The sequence below is a fragment of the Anguilla anguilla genome, chromosome 8 (genome assembly GCF_013347855.1).
Source record: "Anguilla anguilla isolate fAngAng1 chromosome 8, fAngAng1.pri, whole genome shotgun sequence".
In the NCBI taxonomy this organism is placed as follows: domain Eukaryota; kingdom Metazoa; phylum Chordata; class Actinopteri; order Anguilliformes; family Anguillidae; genus Anguilla; species Anguilla anguilla.
The window spans coordinates 16026225-16040667 of record NC_049208.1 but is presented as its reverse complement, the minus strand read 5'-3'; the positions used below and the strand labels follow the sequence as shown (position 1 = coordinate 16040667).

The following is a 14443-nucleotide window of genomic DNA, read 5'->3' as shown; positions in this document are numbered from 1 at the left end:
AAATTTGACAAACAAAAAATTAGGTAATAAATGAAACATGGCAACAACAACAACAAAAAAAAAAAGAAACACTAACAGCAAAAAATTCTGTCAGCTACCTTTACCAAAATATCACAAATTGAGGAGGTCAATGGTCAAAAACAGCTTTCAGTCATTAAACATGTATTCATGTAAGGTGGAGGCAATGCAATTACAACTGATGTTTTCCTGAAAAGGCACATGTTTGTTTCATTAAATCCCCACAGGCTTCATCCTCCTCTAAACAGGCGTGCTTAGCTTATTTCGGTATCGGCAGACAAAACCACAGACCGAGCCCAGGTCTTCACAGCGCAAAGATGGCCTTGGTAGGCCAGGCCATATCTATGCGATTACAACCTAGTGGAATTTGTAAAGATTGCAGCTTTTAGTTTCTCTACCCTGGAGCCGAAGGGCCTTGAAGGTTCAGTTTTGTTTCTCAGTACAAAGGCCGGCTGTGAGACATGAAAAGCACTGCCTTGTTGGGAGAAACATTCCTGAACTTGGCCTCACACAATAGAAACAATTTATGATTATAAAAAGAAGCTCTCCTCTTTCAAAAGGCAACCCCTCCAACCGTACCTTCAACCCTTCCCCCAATTCCTTTTCAGGTAATTAATGACCTTCCGCTACATAAACGGAGAGGATAGGATTTCCAAAAAAAAATTCTTGAAATTTTCAAAAGCCATAAAACGTACCCAAGGAAAAAAAAAATAGGTTAACACAATTTCTGGAAAACTGTTCACAATACATCCCACGTTTTATTACAGACCTGCCTGACCCGATTGCCCATAAACACACTTTTTTAAATGGCAGATAATTATTAAGTTGATAAACAACAAGTGAACAGAAAGAAATGTTAACAAACTGCACGCTCCAATTATAATTGCCAAACATTTGCGTGCTACACTCTTATTCCAGTTTGTGCAGCCGACCACACCAAAATGCACAGGGCCGTTTACCGCCATGTTTACAATAACATTCGGCATCTCCACTTACTCATCTGTCCATTTCCACATGACCGGAGCACAACACTCGTTACAGATGATAAGATCAGGACTACTACAATAACCCATGGTGTTCTGTGCCCGGCGAAAGGGTCATAATAATGTTGGTTAGGGTGTGATTTCTGAACGAGCTCTGGCGACCGGCTGGGACTCGTTAGAGTAAACAGACCCTGTGCTGCAGACAGCGGTGAGCGTTAGCGGTATTCCCCTCGCCGCTTTTCCACAGTACTTCTTTCGCGGCATCTACGCCGCTCCGATCCGACCAAACATGCCAGGTTGTGTTTCAGCAGACAGTCTCATTAACAGTTAAAGAGCTGATGGCAAAGACACGGCACTGCGTAATGGTTAGGGACGTGCACTTGCAACCCCACGGTTATAGGATTTATTCCCAGGTGGGTCACTGCTGTTGCACCCTTGAGCAAGGCACATAACCTGAATTGTCTCAGTAAATATCCAGCTGTATGAATGTATTGTATGTAAAAACAAAATCTATGAAAACCACTCAGTTAATTGCATTTGTGCGCAAACAGATGGGTGGAGGCACTAGTCAGTATTACCTGGATAAAATTAAGTCTGACCGGTTTTGGTATTTCGCTCATTGTACAGTCATAAACAAGTCTACATCCGCATGATTCACCTGCCATTGGTCCAATGTACTGTTTCTACCATTAGTAAAAATACTACTGGTTCTGGTCAGTCCATTTTATAAATATCTCTGGCTCCCAAAGGTAAAGTTGACCAGTCACTGGCCCTATTCTCTTTAACACACACACACACACACACACACCTGTGCATGAAACCATACATTAAACTCCTTGCAATCCAAAATATAAATTACACCCATGTCCCAAACACACAGGCTACAAAAAGTCTCTACCCATTCCGAACTACTGTAATTAATCTTAAATGTCTGGTTTTGTTTCCCGTTATGCATCATAATTTTTAGGTTTTACCCATGCATGTCCTAAAACAACAAGACATCAAGAAATAAGACCCTTTATTTTTAAAACAGGAGAAAAAGCAGATTAATTAATATCTTAATTGTCCTGATTTTCTACAAGTCGTGTTCTATCACATAAATCGCTTGTGGTGCTCTCAGGAAACATACACACACACATATAAATACACATGCATATGTAAACACACACACACACACACACATATATACACACATAAATACACATATGCATATGTAAACACACACACGTATATTATATATATATATATATATATATATATGTGTGTGTGTGTGTGTGTGTGTGTGTGTGTGTGGAAAAGTTTTTTTTTAATGATGTCACTTAGTTAATAATGCAATACAATAGATCCTTCTGCAAAAAATAATAATACAGACACACGAAAAATATATATAATTCCCCCTTCTAAAAAGGCGCAATGGAATCACACATTGTCTGCATTACGGAGAGTAGGTCTGTAGTCTCCCTCTGTGCCGTGAAAGGCTACTCGTTTGCGGGTTTCCCCTCGGCCCTGTCCTCCGCTTGGTGATTTTCAGCTACAGAGTACGGCAGTGCGGATACAGCGCGCATGTGGACTCAAACTGGAAGTCAGCAACAACGCGCCGACAACCCTGCCATGGGTCGAGTCAAAATTCAAAGCACTTTTTCCGAAATCGCTGAACTTATAAGGTTAGAAAATCGACGAACTTGAATTTGCAAATGTCTGGTCATTTAGCGGTGTGCGCTGAAAGGCTCTCTCAAAACCGAAAGCACAAGAGCTGATTTTCCCTCAACTCGCAAACCAAGTGAAACATTCTGACGCTAGGAAAGATGGCGAAACGACTAGAAATCAAGATACATAAAAGCGTAAATAAAAAATGGTTCAAGCTTATGCTTTACATTTTATAATATTTGTACAATTGTGCAAAGGAATAGTTCCAGTTTACGGAGACGTATTCAAATTAACGAAATGTAAGCTAAATCCAAGAAAAGTAAAATAATAAATATAAGTATGTACTTTAAATATAACCAAACATTTGTACAATTCAATATATAGCGTGTCATTGGGCATAAACAGAAATGATCAAACTAAAGTAACTGGAAACAGAGGAAATAATCAGCACAGACGGATAAAATGGCCGTTTAGTAGGCCTACAGGAATCATGGTTAGAGAGTTGGAAAAGGACACAATATCTAAGCTATCGAATCTCAACACAGCAGGCTACTTACTGATTAAGTACTGTAAAATAAAAATAAGTAAAAAGGCTCCCAGTTGGCCCAGGAAATCTCGAAATAGATATTTAGATGCCATATATTACATATTTTATTTAAATATGCCTACATTTGAGGTGTCATATTTTGATTAGGCTAGTTAGTTTCTACAAATCTTAAAGGTACATCTATATATCTAACTTAAGGCGAATATATTGGCTTTTATTCTAGTTTTCAATTTGTCATGAATCTGGTTTACCACATGTACAGAAATACGTCGAACTTATTTAGCACGGTCGTACAAAATATTTTGCAGCAAACAGCCTGTAACAAATTCAAAGTAAAACATGAATAGCACGTTTGCGAAATCACTATCCACGCTAGGGGCATCTTGAATGTTTGTTTCGTTTGTTTCTTGTCGTTGGGAACTAGCTTTTGAGCTACGTGAGCTATTCTGCACCCAATTATAAATTTCAAAACAAATATACATCACCATATTATAATTATGTTGTCATTATTATTATTAGTATTATTATTAACAATAATAATAATAATAATAATAATAATATGCCATTGTCCAAAGCAATTACATTCGGTACTCGAAGTCCAACATCGCAGAGCAGAAGCTCCCCCTGGAGGTGGCCTCGTGCGACAGTGCGGTGAGCGGATATAAATCAGTGGGAATTTTGGAATCATATCAAATGCCTGGCAATCTAGTCGTGCAGTCCATCCCCCATTCTTTGTGCCTCCTCTTCATTCATTTTGCTCAACGGAGCCTAAAAGCGGGCTCCTAGCCCCTCCACTCGGTTCCAGATCACTCCCGCCACACCACCGCCATCTAGTGGTCACCTGCGCGTAACCATTCGCCAATGCGAGCGTGCGTGCGCTTGCATCTGCGTTCTTTGCATAAACAATGAGGAAACGGGTCCATAAGCCTGAAAGACCGCACACGTGGTCTCACAAGAAAACACCACACTCGAGGGTATGCGCCCTCAAGCACCATCTCCTAAGCATGCGTTTTCGTAGGGTAAGCTTTGTGAATCAAAGGTGTGGCCCTACCAGAACAATGGAAGCTTTCTCTAGAACCAAAACAGACGGCTGTTGTAGCGTTCCATCTCTGTTCCCCTAATTCAATCAGCTATGCTAATGAGGCATCTTCGAGATGAAAACGTAATTACATTAAGATACAAGAGGGCGGGTAAAAAAATAATTTCTCCCCAAGGGTACGTCACAAGGGCTGTTAATACAATACCGAGATTTATAGAAATATTTCAACCACTAGCCCACGTATCCTTACTTTTAAATGACCTTAGGCAGTCAGCAAATCGCAATAGTCATTTTCCAAAGTGCACAGTACTATGCCTTACTTGGTAGTTTCTCTGAAAACTGCCTGCAAGCAATAGCTATCGATAATGCACAGGCAGCAGCTGGCTTCCAATGGCTGGAATGTGGTCCTCTCTTATCAAAAGATGAGCGAATGAGGCTAGCCTGAAATTTGGAAAGACAACAAAATCCGGAGTTTGAGGTGTGTGTCAGTTGGCGAGGGGTGGCAAAGGAAGGGGCTTGATCAAGGTTTTGGGACATATTTGCGGAACAAGAACGTATTGGCAGGGGGCTTGTTGTCATTGGCAAAGAAACCCATGGAAACCAGTGGCGCTCTGAGTTCCAGAACTCTTGGAGCGAAGCTGCAGTGAGAATTCAGCCGTTTGGTTTGCAGCCTGTTCCGGCCAAGCAGAACAGAACAGGGTAACACTCAACATTCCGAATTCCGCACTCAAGCCGGCGCTCCGCACAAAAGCACTTCCCAGAGAGCGACGCTGTCACTGTGGTTTAACAGCGGGAACTACGCACCCAATCGCCTGCTTTTACAAGCACCACAAACTACTGCCCCATTAGCACAGGTCGGATCCGTGATGTTACTGCTGCAATTACACGTTCCCTTTTAATCGCTAACTTGAGCCACAAATATTTCTGTGATGCCGATTATATAGCCTACACATAACTATTCCACCAATAATTACCCCTGGCACCAGAGAGGCAATTTCATTCTCGCAGTTTAATTAGTGTCCATTTAAAAACAGGATCACAAACATAAAACGGCCTTTGGTGCATTCCTATCCTTATTTATTGTTAGCCAAAATGAAAAAGATTTATTTAGGTTGGCTGGTGAAATTCACAGATTAGATAAACATTAATGGCCCTGGAAAAAGGGAATACATCTGGACTATATTCAACGATGGTGTTGGCATAACATGAAGCAACATATTTCAAATACAAATGCATAGTAGTGATGATTAATTTGTATATCTAGTACCTGCTGGTTAAGCACACATTATAAGGGGAATAAATAGTGTGCTGGGGATGGGTGCCTGGGGAAGTGGCAATGATCAGAGATGTGGCCTTTCATCATAAGGAGAGAGACTATAAATAAAGCTGTTATTAACACCAGAGGAGCATGTCGGTAAGGTCTGGCTGACTATTCAAAGGAATTACTACACATAACTGTTTAAAAACACAGCCATTTATGTAAAAAATAAAAATAAAAAAAGAACTACAAAAGGAGATTGACAAAAACACACACACACACACACACAATTTGGTGCAGTGTGTAAGGGCTAGTAGTGGTTGTGCATATCAGTTCCCACAGTGAGCAATACAATCATTTCCTTAAGGCACTTTGCCATAAGCGCTTCAGCAAATATGCATTTGTAAGCGAGAACTACATGTAAAATGTGAAGAATGTCCAGTCATCTTGAAACTGGGAATATGATAAATGTAAAATCGTTGAGCCTTTAGACAAGAGGAAATTGCAAGTACAGAAAGGTATGTATATAAATACGCACACACACACACACACATACATACATAGTGTGGCCAGTTGAAAGTAACGGGTAAAGATTACTCAAACCCCATTTTGCAAAAGCATTCAAAATCATGTTTGCCAGCATGCAACACGTGCATGGAGGAGGAGCGCCTGTAGGGGGCAGACTCGCACCCTCTCAGCCAGCTGCACGTGCCAAACGCTTTCCCTCCAGCACTTGCGCACACAGACGCGCACGCGCATATGCACGCACACGCACGGAGGGAGAGAGAGAGGCCGGCCCATCTCCCGTTAGCCGCCAGCCGCGCCTCGCCGGCTCTTCTCCTCCTTCGATCCCAGATAGTGGAACACATCGGCCAGGAAGGCAGATTCACCGGCACACCATTTCACATCGCACTTCAATTCATGCTTCCGTTTATATGTGCAAAAATGAAGCCTTTTCTCCCTTTATTTTGCGGGCGTGCACCTTGACAGTAGCACTGATTGTGACTGCCTACCCCTAGCTCTAGTGCCGTTTTCTTGCCACTTAAATGCACTTTGGCCGAAAGCATCTGCCAAACCATGTTTTTCTCACCATCTATTAAATGGTGAATTAATTCTGTATCTTTTTCAAATTAACTGATCATCACTCCAACCACACAGCATTGTGTGTGTGTGTGTGTATAAAATACATGTTGAGCCATTTTGAACAAGGTTATACTTTCAGCCATTTTTCTGGGAATAAATGGCAACACAGGTAAACAAATTTTGGCCAATTCCCAGTGTCATGTCATCTCAAAAGACACAGGAAAAGATCACTATGACAAAACCTTCAGCGTCCCATTACACAATTTCAAATGTAATCAAAATGGCAAAGCTACCACTTTATTATACCACATATTATGAAGGTCAACCTATAAATATATTAAGTGGTTGAATAAGTGAAAGGTGCCATCTAAACCACGTGAGGTCTCACCCGTTCATGTAGATTTTGAGCCGAATAAATCAGGTCTACATCCTTTCAGCAATGTACTTAAAAATAGCCCAAATCCTTTGAAAGGTGAAGTGCAGGATCCCGCAGAGGCCTCGTATAGCAACTCCATTTCACAGCCAGGCTCACGCAGACAGCTCACTTAACTTCAAGTCTCACTGATTTAAGCACGTGTAAAAATGTACTTCCTTTCATAATGCTGCCATTTTTGTAAACCCGAGGTTTCAAATCTGACCCAAAAAGGTCAGAGAGGATGCAGGTTCTTGTTTTAGCCCAGCACTATGATATCCAGTTCAACTAATGAATCATGGTCTTCAAACAACGTCTTGATAATTAGAATCAGGTGTCTTAGTGCGGACTTTGGGGAAAAAAAACAGCCCTTTTTGGAAAAGACTGGACACCGCTACTGTAAACATCTAACCTAAGCCGTGCAAAACAAATATGCTTGCTTAAATATGCTTGCCTAATTATTCAAAAACCTGGCACTCTGCTTCACTATTTTAATAGTCGGTCTGAACTAAAGGAAATTCCCAGCTGTCTGACTCTTGCCGAATGTTGTCGCCTCCCATAATATCCTGAAAGTGCAGTTTATTTTAAACTTGGTTCCAGAGAGGATTTCAGGAACGAGGCGATCACGGCTGAACAGGCGACGCTTGGTACAGCTGATATTTCAGAGGCGGGACTGACGGTGGAAGCCCCGCCCATACAGAACAGGGTGCCTCAGTGGGCCGTGGAGTTTTTTTTTTTTTTTTAAAGGGGGGGCATTGTTTATTTTACGCTCTTATGAGTTGTTTGCTTGTTAGCTTTTAAACAGCTTGGGAGCATGAGGAGGCTGTGAATGGGAGGGCTTGTGGGGCGGGGGCTTCCCTGGGGGCAAGGGAGGCGGGGGGTAAAAACAGCACCGTTTCCCAAACCTCACTAATAAAGTCTTTAGAGCTCAGCGGATGAAACAACAAAGAGGCTCATAAAACAGAGAAGGTCAAGCAATTACCAGCATCGGGGAGGAGGAGAGAGAAGGGGGGGGGGCTTCTCGTAGTCATCCTTCCAACGAGCGATCCTTCTCTCCGCTCACCAAGAAGCAGCTGAACAGCAGTGCGAGGTCAGGGTTACGGACTCACGCGCAAACCTGGCAACCCGAGCCACAGTTAGAAGAGGTCGCGTGTGTGTCGGCTAACTGCAGGGATGCTGAGCAACAGCTGCTGGACCCTTCCTGTTTCCAGAACTCCGCTGGGTTTATGGCATCTTCTAGAATTCAACGAGAGCAGCTGATATGATACGGATCACTTGCTGCATGTGACATGTTTTCTGTGTGTGACCCTGTTGTGTCACTGCAATGCTGCCAGGTGAGTGATAGTGTAGTTTAATGGTTATGGATCTGGGCTCAAAACGCAAAGGGTGTGTGTTCAATTCTGAGCTGGGGCACTGTCTTTGCGCCCTTACGCATGGTATCTAACCTGAAGTACTTAAACATGCAGCTGTATGAATGGACATAAATGGACTGTATGCAAAAGTGTAATCTGTGTAGGTTTCTCTGGAGAAGACTGCCAAATTATGAAATGCAATTTAATGAACACGTTTACACTCAGAAACCTTCGGCCAGCCACTTCTATGCAACTGCATCACCCCACCACACCCACACAAATAAAATCAATGTAAAAAATATAGACCACATTACCAAACAAATAACCAACCACTATGCTGCTTTAAGTAATATGAATAACCTTTTCTTTTTTTTTTTTAAATGGCAGACCAGGTTTAGTGATAACTGCAATGCATACAATTCCATGCAAGATTCAAAATATTTAGCAATGCTTTTTTTCTAGATTATAACTGAAATAGAAGCGAAAGGCACAATATCACATCGAATGAATCTCGTGAGCTCCTGACCACACTATGTTTGTCTGGATCTTTACAGAAGATTTCACCACATCCGTTTGCATTAAAAGGGTTCTCATGGAAAGCCTAAACCTGTAACCACACCTGAGGCTTATTAAATGAGCACATATCATCCGGTTTCCGCTGAGGCTGTAAGACTGGAGCTTTAGACGGGGGTCCCTGGATGTTTGGGCTGCAGCCTTGAGAAGAAAAAGAACGCTCTAACCATACTTGAGTGCTGCTGCTTGCTGAATTACAGACCTGAGAATTCTGTTGATCCACTGGCAGTGAATGGTGTGTGTGTGTGTGTGTGTTTGTGTGTGTTTTGTGTGCGGCTGTGTGTGTCCATGCCGCACTGCTCCAACAAAGGTTTGGAGTCGTTCTGCTTTGTGATATAATGTTGCCATTATGCAGAAATGATTGATTTGTAGAGTTGAAAAGGAATGCATTATCAGGACAATGCCTGGGCCTATTCTGCTTCTCTGACACCAAACGCAGACTGCAGCTCCGGCTCCTCTTCAAAGACGCTGGACCGGCTTATCATGGCGGAGCTGACAGACCATTTCACAAGTGTAGCTTACAGCACGGTGTCCATAATCTAGTGTCTGTGTGGATACAGAGTCAGTAAATTCCTATTCCAGCACAGCACAGAAGTTCCTCACTTAGAAAACAGCCCTGTATCAGCAGACCTTTGCATTTACTGCAATAAGCTCAGCAGGTGCTTTCAAACAGCTCTGATTGACAAATATGATTTGGTACACATTACACTAGCAGTACCCATCTATACAGCTGGATAACACCATACAGAGAAGTCACAGAAGTTAATTAGCCACTTCACATGTAGATCTGCACGAATTAATGAATTTAAATAAGCCAGATCTGAAACTGGGAAGCTGCTGCCTGGAAGAGCAGGCTGCAAAGCAAGCAGAAAATTTCATCACTCAGCTTCTGATTTCTGAACAGCACTGAAGCTGACAAAGAATCATCTGAAGAGGCATCCATTTGGACACTTCAGCTTCTGAACTGACAATATTGTGTGGGAATAACCTCAAGACCAGTAAATCAAACAGCCCCTGTAAAAAACTGTATGATGTTTCGGAAAAAGCCTGCATTAGAAAACATATTCTACAAAAGTATAAGACTTAAAATAATGATCAAATAGCATCATAAAAATATGTCACTGGATTCTAATGTAATGACAACAAAAATCACTTAAATCGCCATTTCTAAGTAGTATTAGTACTTATGTTCCCCTATAACATGTATTCACTAATTTTGTCGTGTCATGTAGTCAGCATCTAGGCAGTGTGTAGCAAATAAGGCTCATGAAACGGCTGGCTATGGTAGACAAAGTACATGGTCGCGCATAATTATTTCGCAATTAGGTGCTCTCCCTCTCCAGCTGGAGACAGGCTCTGTGAATTCATTATCTTAGTCGACTTGGAACAAACGAGACGCCACAGAAAGAATGAATGTGAGAGAGCAGCCCATAATGAGGAGGTAACAAGCGGCTCGGCATGTCGTCTGGCCAGCAATTACTTCCAGGTAATGAGGTACGGTGTGAAAGGGACGATAAAGAAATGGGAATCACCTGAGGGTTAATACTGGGTTCCAGGACGTGTGTCAAAAAACACAGACCAAACCAGAGTCAGGTACATTATTGTTGAAATATAATCTAAATATAATATAAAAAACATTCCCCTTATACATTTACAGAGTCGTGCTGGGTGGCATTCAGCAGGGAGCTGCGCAGTTTAAGACTGTTTCTTTTAGAGAAAGTGTACCGGCTCCAGGGCCCGCCCACTGGATGACTCGTCAGGGCCTGACAGATACCAGCAGGATTCAGGCCTGCACTTCCAGTGGTCAGGCTTTGGTGGGCTATAAATCTGGGAAACGCACTCCACCTCCGCCAAGGGAGATTTGTAATGTCAGACCACCAAAAGAGAGATTCAATCCAAGTCATCTGCATCTGGCATAAATCCTTAACATTTTTAATCTACATTATACTTTCAATTCATACACACCCTAATGAGTTTGGTGACCACTTAATTTAAAACATTGAACTTATATTATCACTGAACCCTAAAATGCCATGCTCTCTTTGATTTACTAAAAGTTACACACAATAGTACATCACCCAAAACAAAATTCTTTGACAGACCAAAACAAAGCCAATGTAGGTTTCATTTTAGTGCTTGCCCTCTGGATATGTCAACTGGATCCATGGTTCAGACTAGGCCCACCAGTTTGTCTCCACCATGTGACCTGCAGGAATTACTTGTATTTCAATGGTTATTCTCCAGGTGTACCCAAAGCCACTCCAATGCATCGACATGCATATTTAACTAGACAAGAAAGCATTCCATTAGCTAACCAAAGCTTGTGAAGCTCCGGAAGTAGGCATGTACTGTGCATGTTGAGTACAAAACATTGGAGCTCCAATTAAAGTGAATGGGCAATATCAGACTTTTGAATGCAAAATAATACTTCCTTAATGGTGTTTTGAAAATTGATTAATGATTGTTACAATTACTATGAAAAGCATATAATATGTAACAAAATGTGTACATTTAAATATTTTCCCACGTCTGGACCAAAACAGCAATTGTTTCACAAACCGCTACACTTAATGAAATTTACGACCACAAAAAATTGTCCAATGAGGTTATTCGTTATATCACCTTGGTTTCCTACATTGAATTCAATGAGCAGCCAGCACTTTTGCCTCAACATGCACAGTAGAGGCCAGTTCCTGTTACTTCCTAGGCTTCCCCACCTGGCTCCTTGTACCATCTTACATTTATAAAAATCAATTAGTATATCTAATATGGTGAGAGACATCTGATTCTACGTAAGGTCTGAAGACCATTAGTTAGTTGAATTGTGAATTTTTATTAAATGTAACTTTTTGTGCAAGTTAAATATTAGAACTGATCACATTTGTTAAATAACGCTCTCGTTTGGGCATTTTCCAATGCTTCTAACAAAGCCTAACATGCTCCTGTACAACATTTAAAATAGGCTACTGTAGCATGCATTGGTAGTAAATAATCGAACCGAATTTAACACCTGAGCGTCGCTCGTAAACAGCACTGAGTTTAATCAGTGGCAGTTACCCATTTCAACGTAGATTACTGACGTGGGGCAAAAGGAATAATCGTTGAGAAGTGGCTCGACAACGGCGCTATCGCGACCCCTAGCTGGCGGCGGACTGAAGTACCGTGAGAGAAAACAAGTTAAGACCTGAAATATAGCTGAACTGTAATGATTTCATTTTACACCAACTTTCATAAGTTTGCTAGCTGCGTTTGACTGCCCTGTTAGGCGCTCCTACATAATGACTTCCAATCAAATAGAAAGATTATTTGGTTACCATTACGATTACTCTGGTATGGAGCTCGTTGAGTAAATTCTTTAGAGAGATCAGAAAAATGCCGGTGGCTTCTTGATCAGTGCACTGCCGTTACAGAATGTGAATGATTAACAAATATCCAGTTTTTACTTGATTTTCTCAAAAGGAGTGTCGTACATCATCAGCTAATTTTATAGCCCACAACTATTTTCAGTAGAATGTAAGCTACTTCCGAAACGTGGACACCCTATCACATCTTGGGAGGAAAACGGTTAGTCTACGTTGCCTTGGCAATGTGGTCAGCAGAGAATTGATTTTCTATTGGCCTTAGTGTAATAATTTCCGCTTGCTAAATATTTAGTTCTTCAGAGTGGGAACGACACGTCACCATTTGCATTAATGTCCCACGTTCTTACACTCCGGATAGCCTGTGACTCTTGCCTACAATCTTACAACCAGCGTTGAGAGTAGGCCCCTTAGCCTGGACCTTTCCTGAAATTAAAACCGAAAGTCAGAGCTGGTCTCCTTAATCCCCACACCGCTCCTTGTACTGTGCAGCGTCCCCGGTAACGCGCTCAGTCGCACAAAAAAGATGCCACCGAATGATGTGAGTCGGCGACCAGTGTATTCACTAACAAACCACACAACGGAACAGAATGAAAATTACCATCTCAACTTTTTCATTTGAATTATAGCGTCAATTCGTAAACTACAACGGCACGTAAAAGATTAATGCAAAATAGCCTATCGAAGCAGAATTTGCATTTAGGTAAGAACATCTTATCTGCTCTGTGGACAGTGAATACATTGCAGTACTTAGAAATTCTCCGTGCCACAATGAATTTCTGTCATCGTGTAGGCTATCACCGTAGTTTACAGCTGTTCAGAAGAGATACATTACGGAAGTGCATCTTTGAAACCAGGAAAGCTTGCTCGCAAATAGGAACAATCCTTGAAACCAGCATAGAGATTGGTGGCATTTGCGTACCTGTTCCACTGATAAGAATTCATAAAAGTTTTGCGGGATTTCCTCCACCAGGTCAAAGAGCTCCAGGTCTGTATCCCATGTAAACGTAGGCACCGGGTGAACAGAAAAAACGTAAATGATAAATAATCCCGTGACCCAAGAGGACGCCATTCTCGGGCAGTAGTACTATTTCTGTGACCGCACGAGTTCCCATCCACGAGAGGAATTAAGCCCAGGTGAATAAAATGTTATTTTAGTTTGGCTATTCCTTTTGAGAATGAACTGCCATACTACCTCCAAGTCAAACGTGGCTACCGCTTCCCGTGTTTATCTTAAAGGAGACGCGCATTTTTTTGCCAGCAGGTTCTCAAAGGCTGCTGTTTTTCGGCACTGCATTAGGCAATTCTGCGTGTGGACGTCAGGCAAAAATGAAAGAATACATGCTCGCATTTAGATCAGACATATATGTAACACGAATAAAATTCGGAAAATGTTCACCGCCCTGGGTAGGCTGACTACTTGAACTTCCTTTCTACCTTCTGTGGTAGGTTACGTTACCTTTTGAATTAAGGTTTCTTTGAACTGTGGGATTTGAGAACTCGGGTATAGTGGGACAGTATTTTGTAAATGGTAAATGGACTGCATTTATATAGTGCTTTTATCCAAAGCACTTTACAGTTGATACCTCTCTTTCACCCATTCACACACACACACTCACACACTTGCCATGCAAGGTACCAATCAGCTCGTTGGGAGCAATTAGGGGTAAGGTGTCTTGCTCAGGGACACTTCGATACACCCAGGGCGGGGGATCGAACCGGCAACCCTCTGACTGCCAGACAGCCGCTCTTACCTCCTGAGCTATGTCGCCCCCGCTATGTCGCTCTAAATCCTCCTGGAAACCACGAAAAAGCAATTTACTCACTCAAGTGATATTTCTATAGATAATCCTTGGTCTCTATGGCATTTCTGTGCTGAAATTGTGTTGGAATGTATAATTGTTTAAAAATGACAGCCATTCAAACATGGACAGTCCCCCCCCCTCTGTGTTTCGGGCAGGAGTCAGGTAGAGTGGGACAGTGTCATTTTGTGCACTGTTTTTTAGTTGGAAAAGTGTCCCACTCTAGCTGAGAACCTCTGTCCCATTCAAGCTATAGCTGTCAGTTAGAGTGGGACAGTGCTATAAATTTGGTTTTCATAAAATCTAGTGCCAATTTGCAAACATTATTATTATTATTTAAAAAATTATTTATCACTGTTCATTCTAACAC

At 41.9% G+C, this 14443-nt stretch overlaps 1 protein-coding gene across 2 annotated transcripts in view; it reads right to left on the bottom strand.

The window, feature by feature from the left end:
- The window catches only part of dnajc1 (DnaJ (Hsp40) homolog, subfamily C, member 1), a 34816-nt gene extending 21298 nt beyond the window's left edge, over positions 1 to 13518 (bottom strand). The window contains exon 1 of one of the 2 annotated variants that reach the window (XM_035429997.1): positions 13194 to 13518. In XM_035429997.1, the coding sequence (XP_035285888.1) occupies positions 13194 to 13343 (150 nt within the window). In that variant the 5' untranslated portion in view covers positions 13344 to 13518. Of the gene's footprint in view, positions 1 to 7969; positions 8198 to 13193 lie in introns of those variants that run through there. The other variant, XM_035429998.1, reaches the window with a different exon arrangement.
- Between the last annotated feature and the right edge of the window lie 925 nt (positions 13519 to 14443).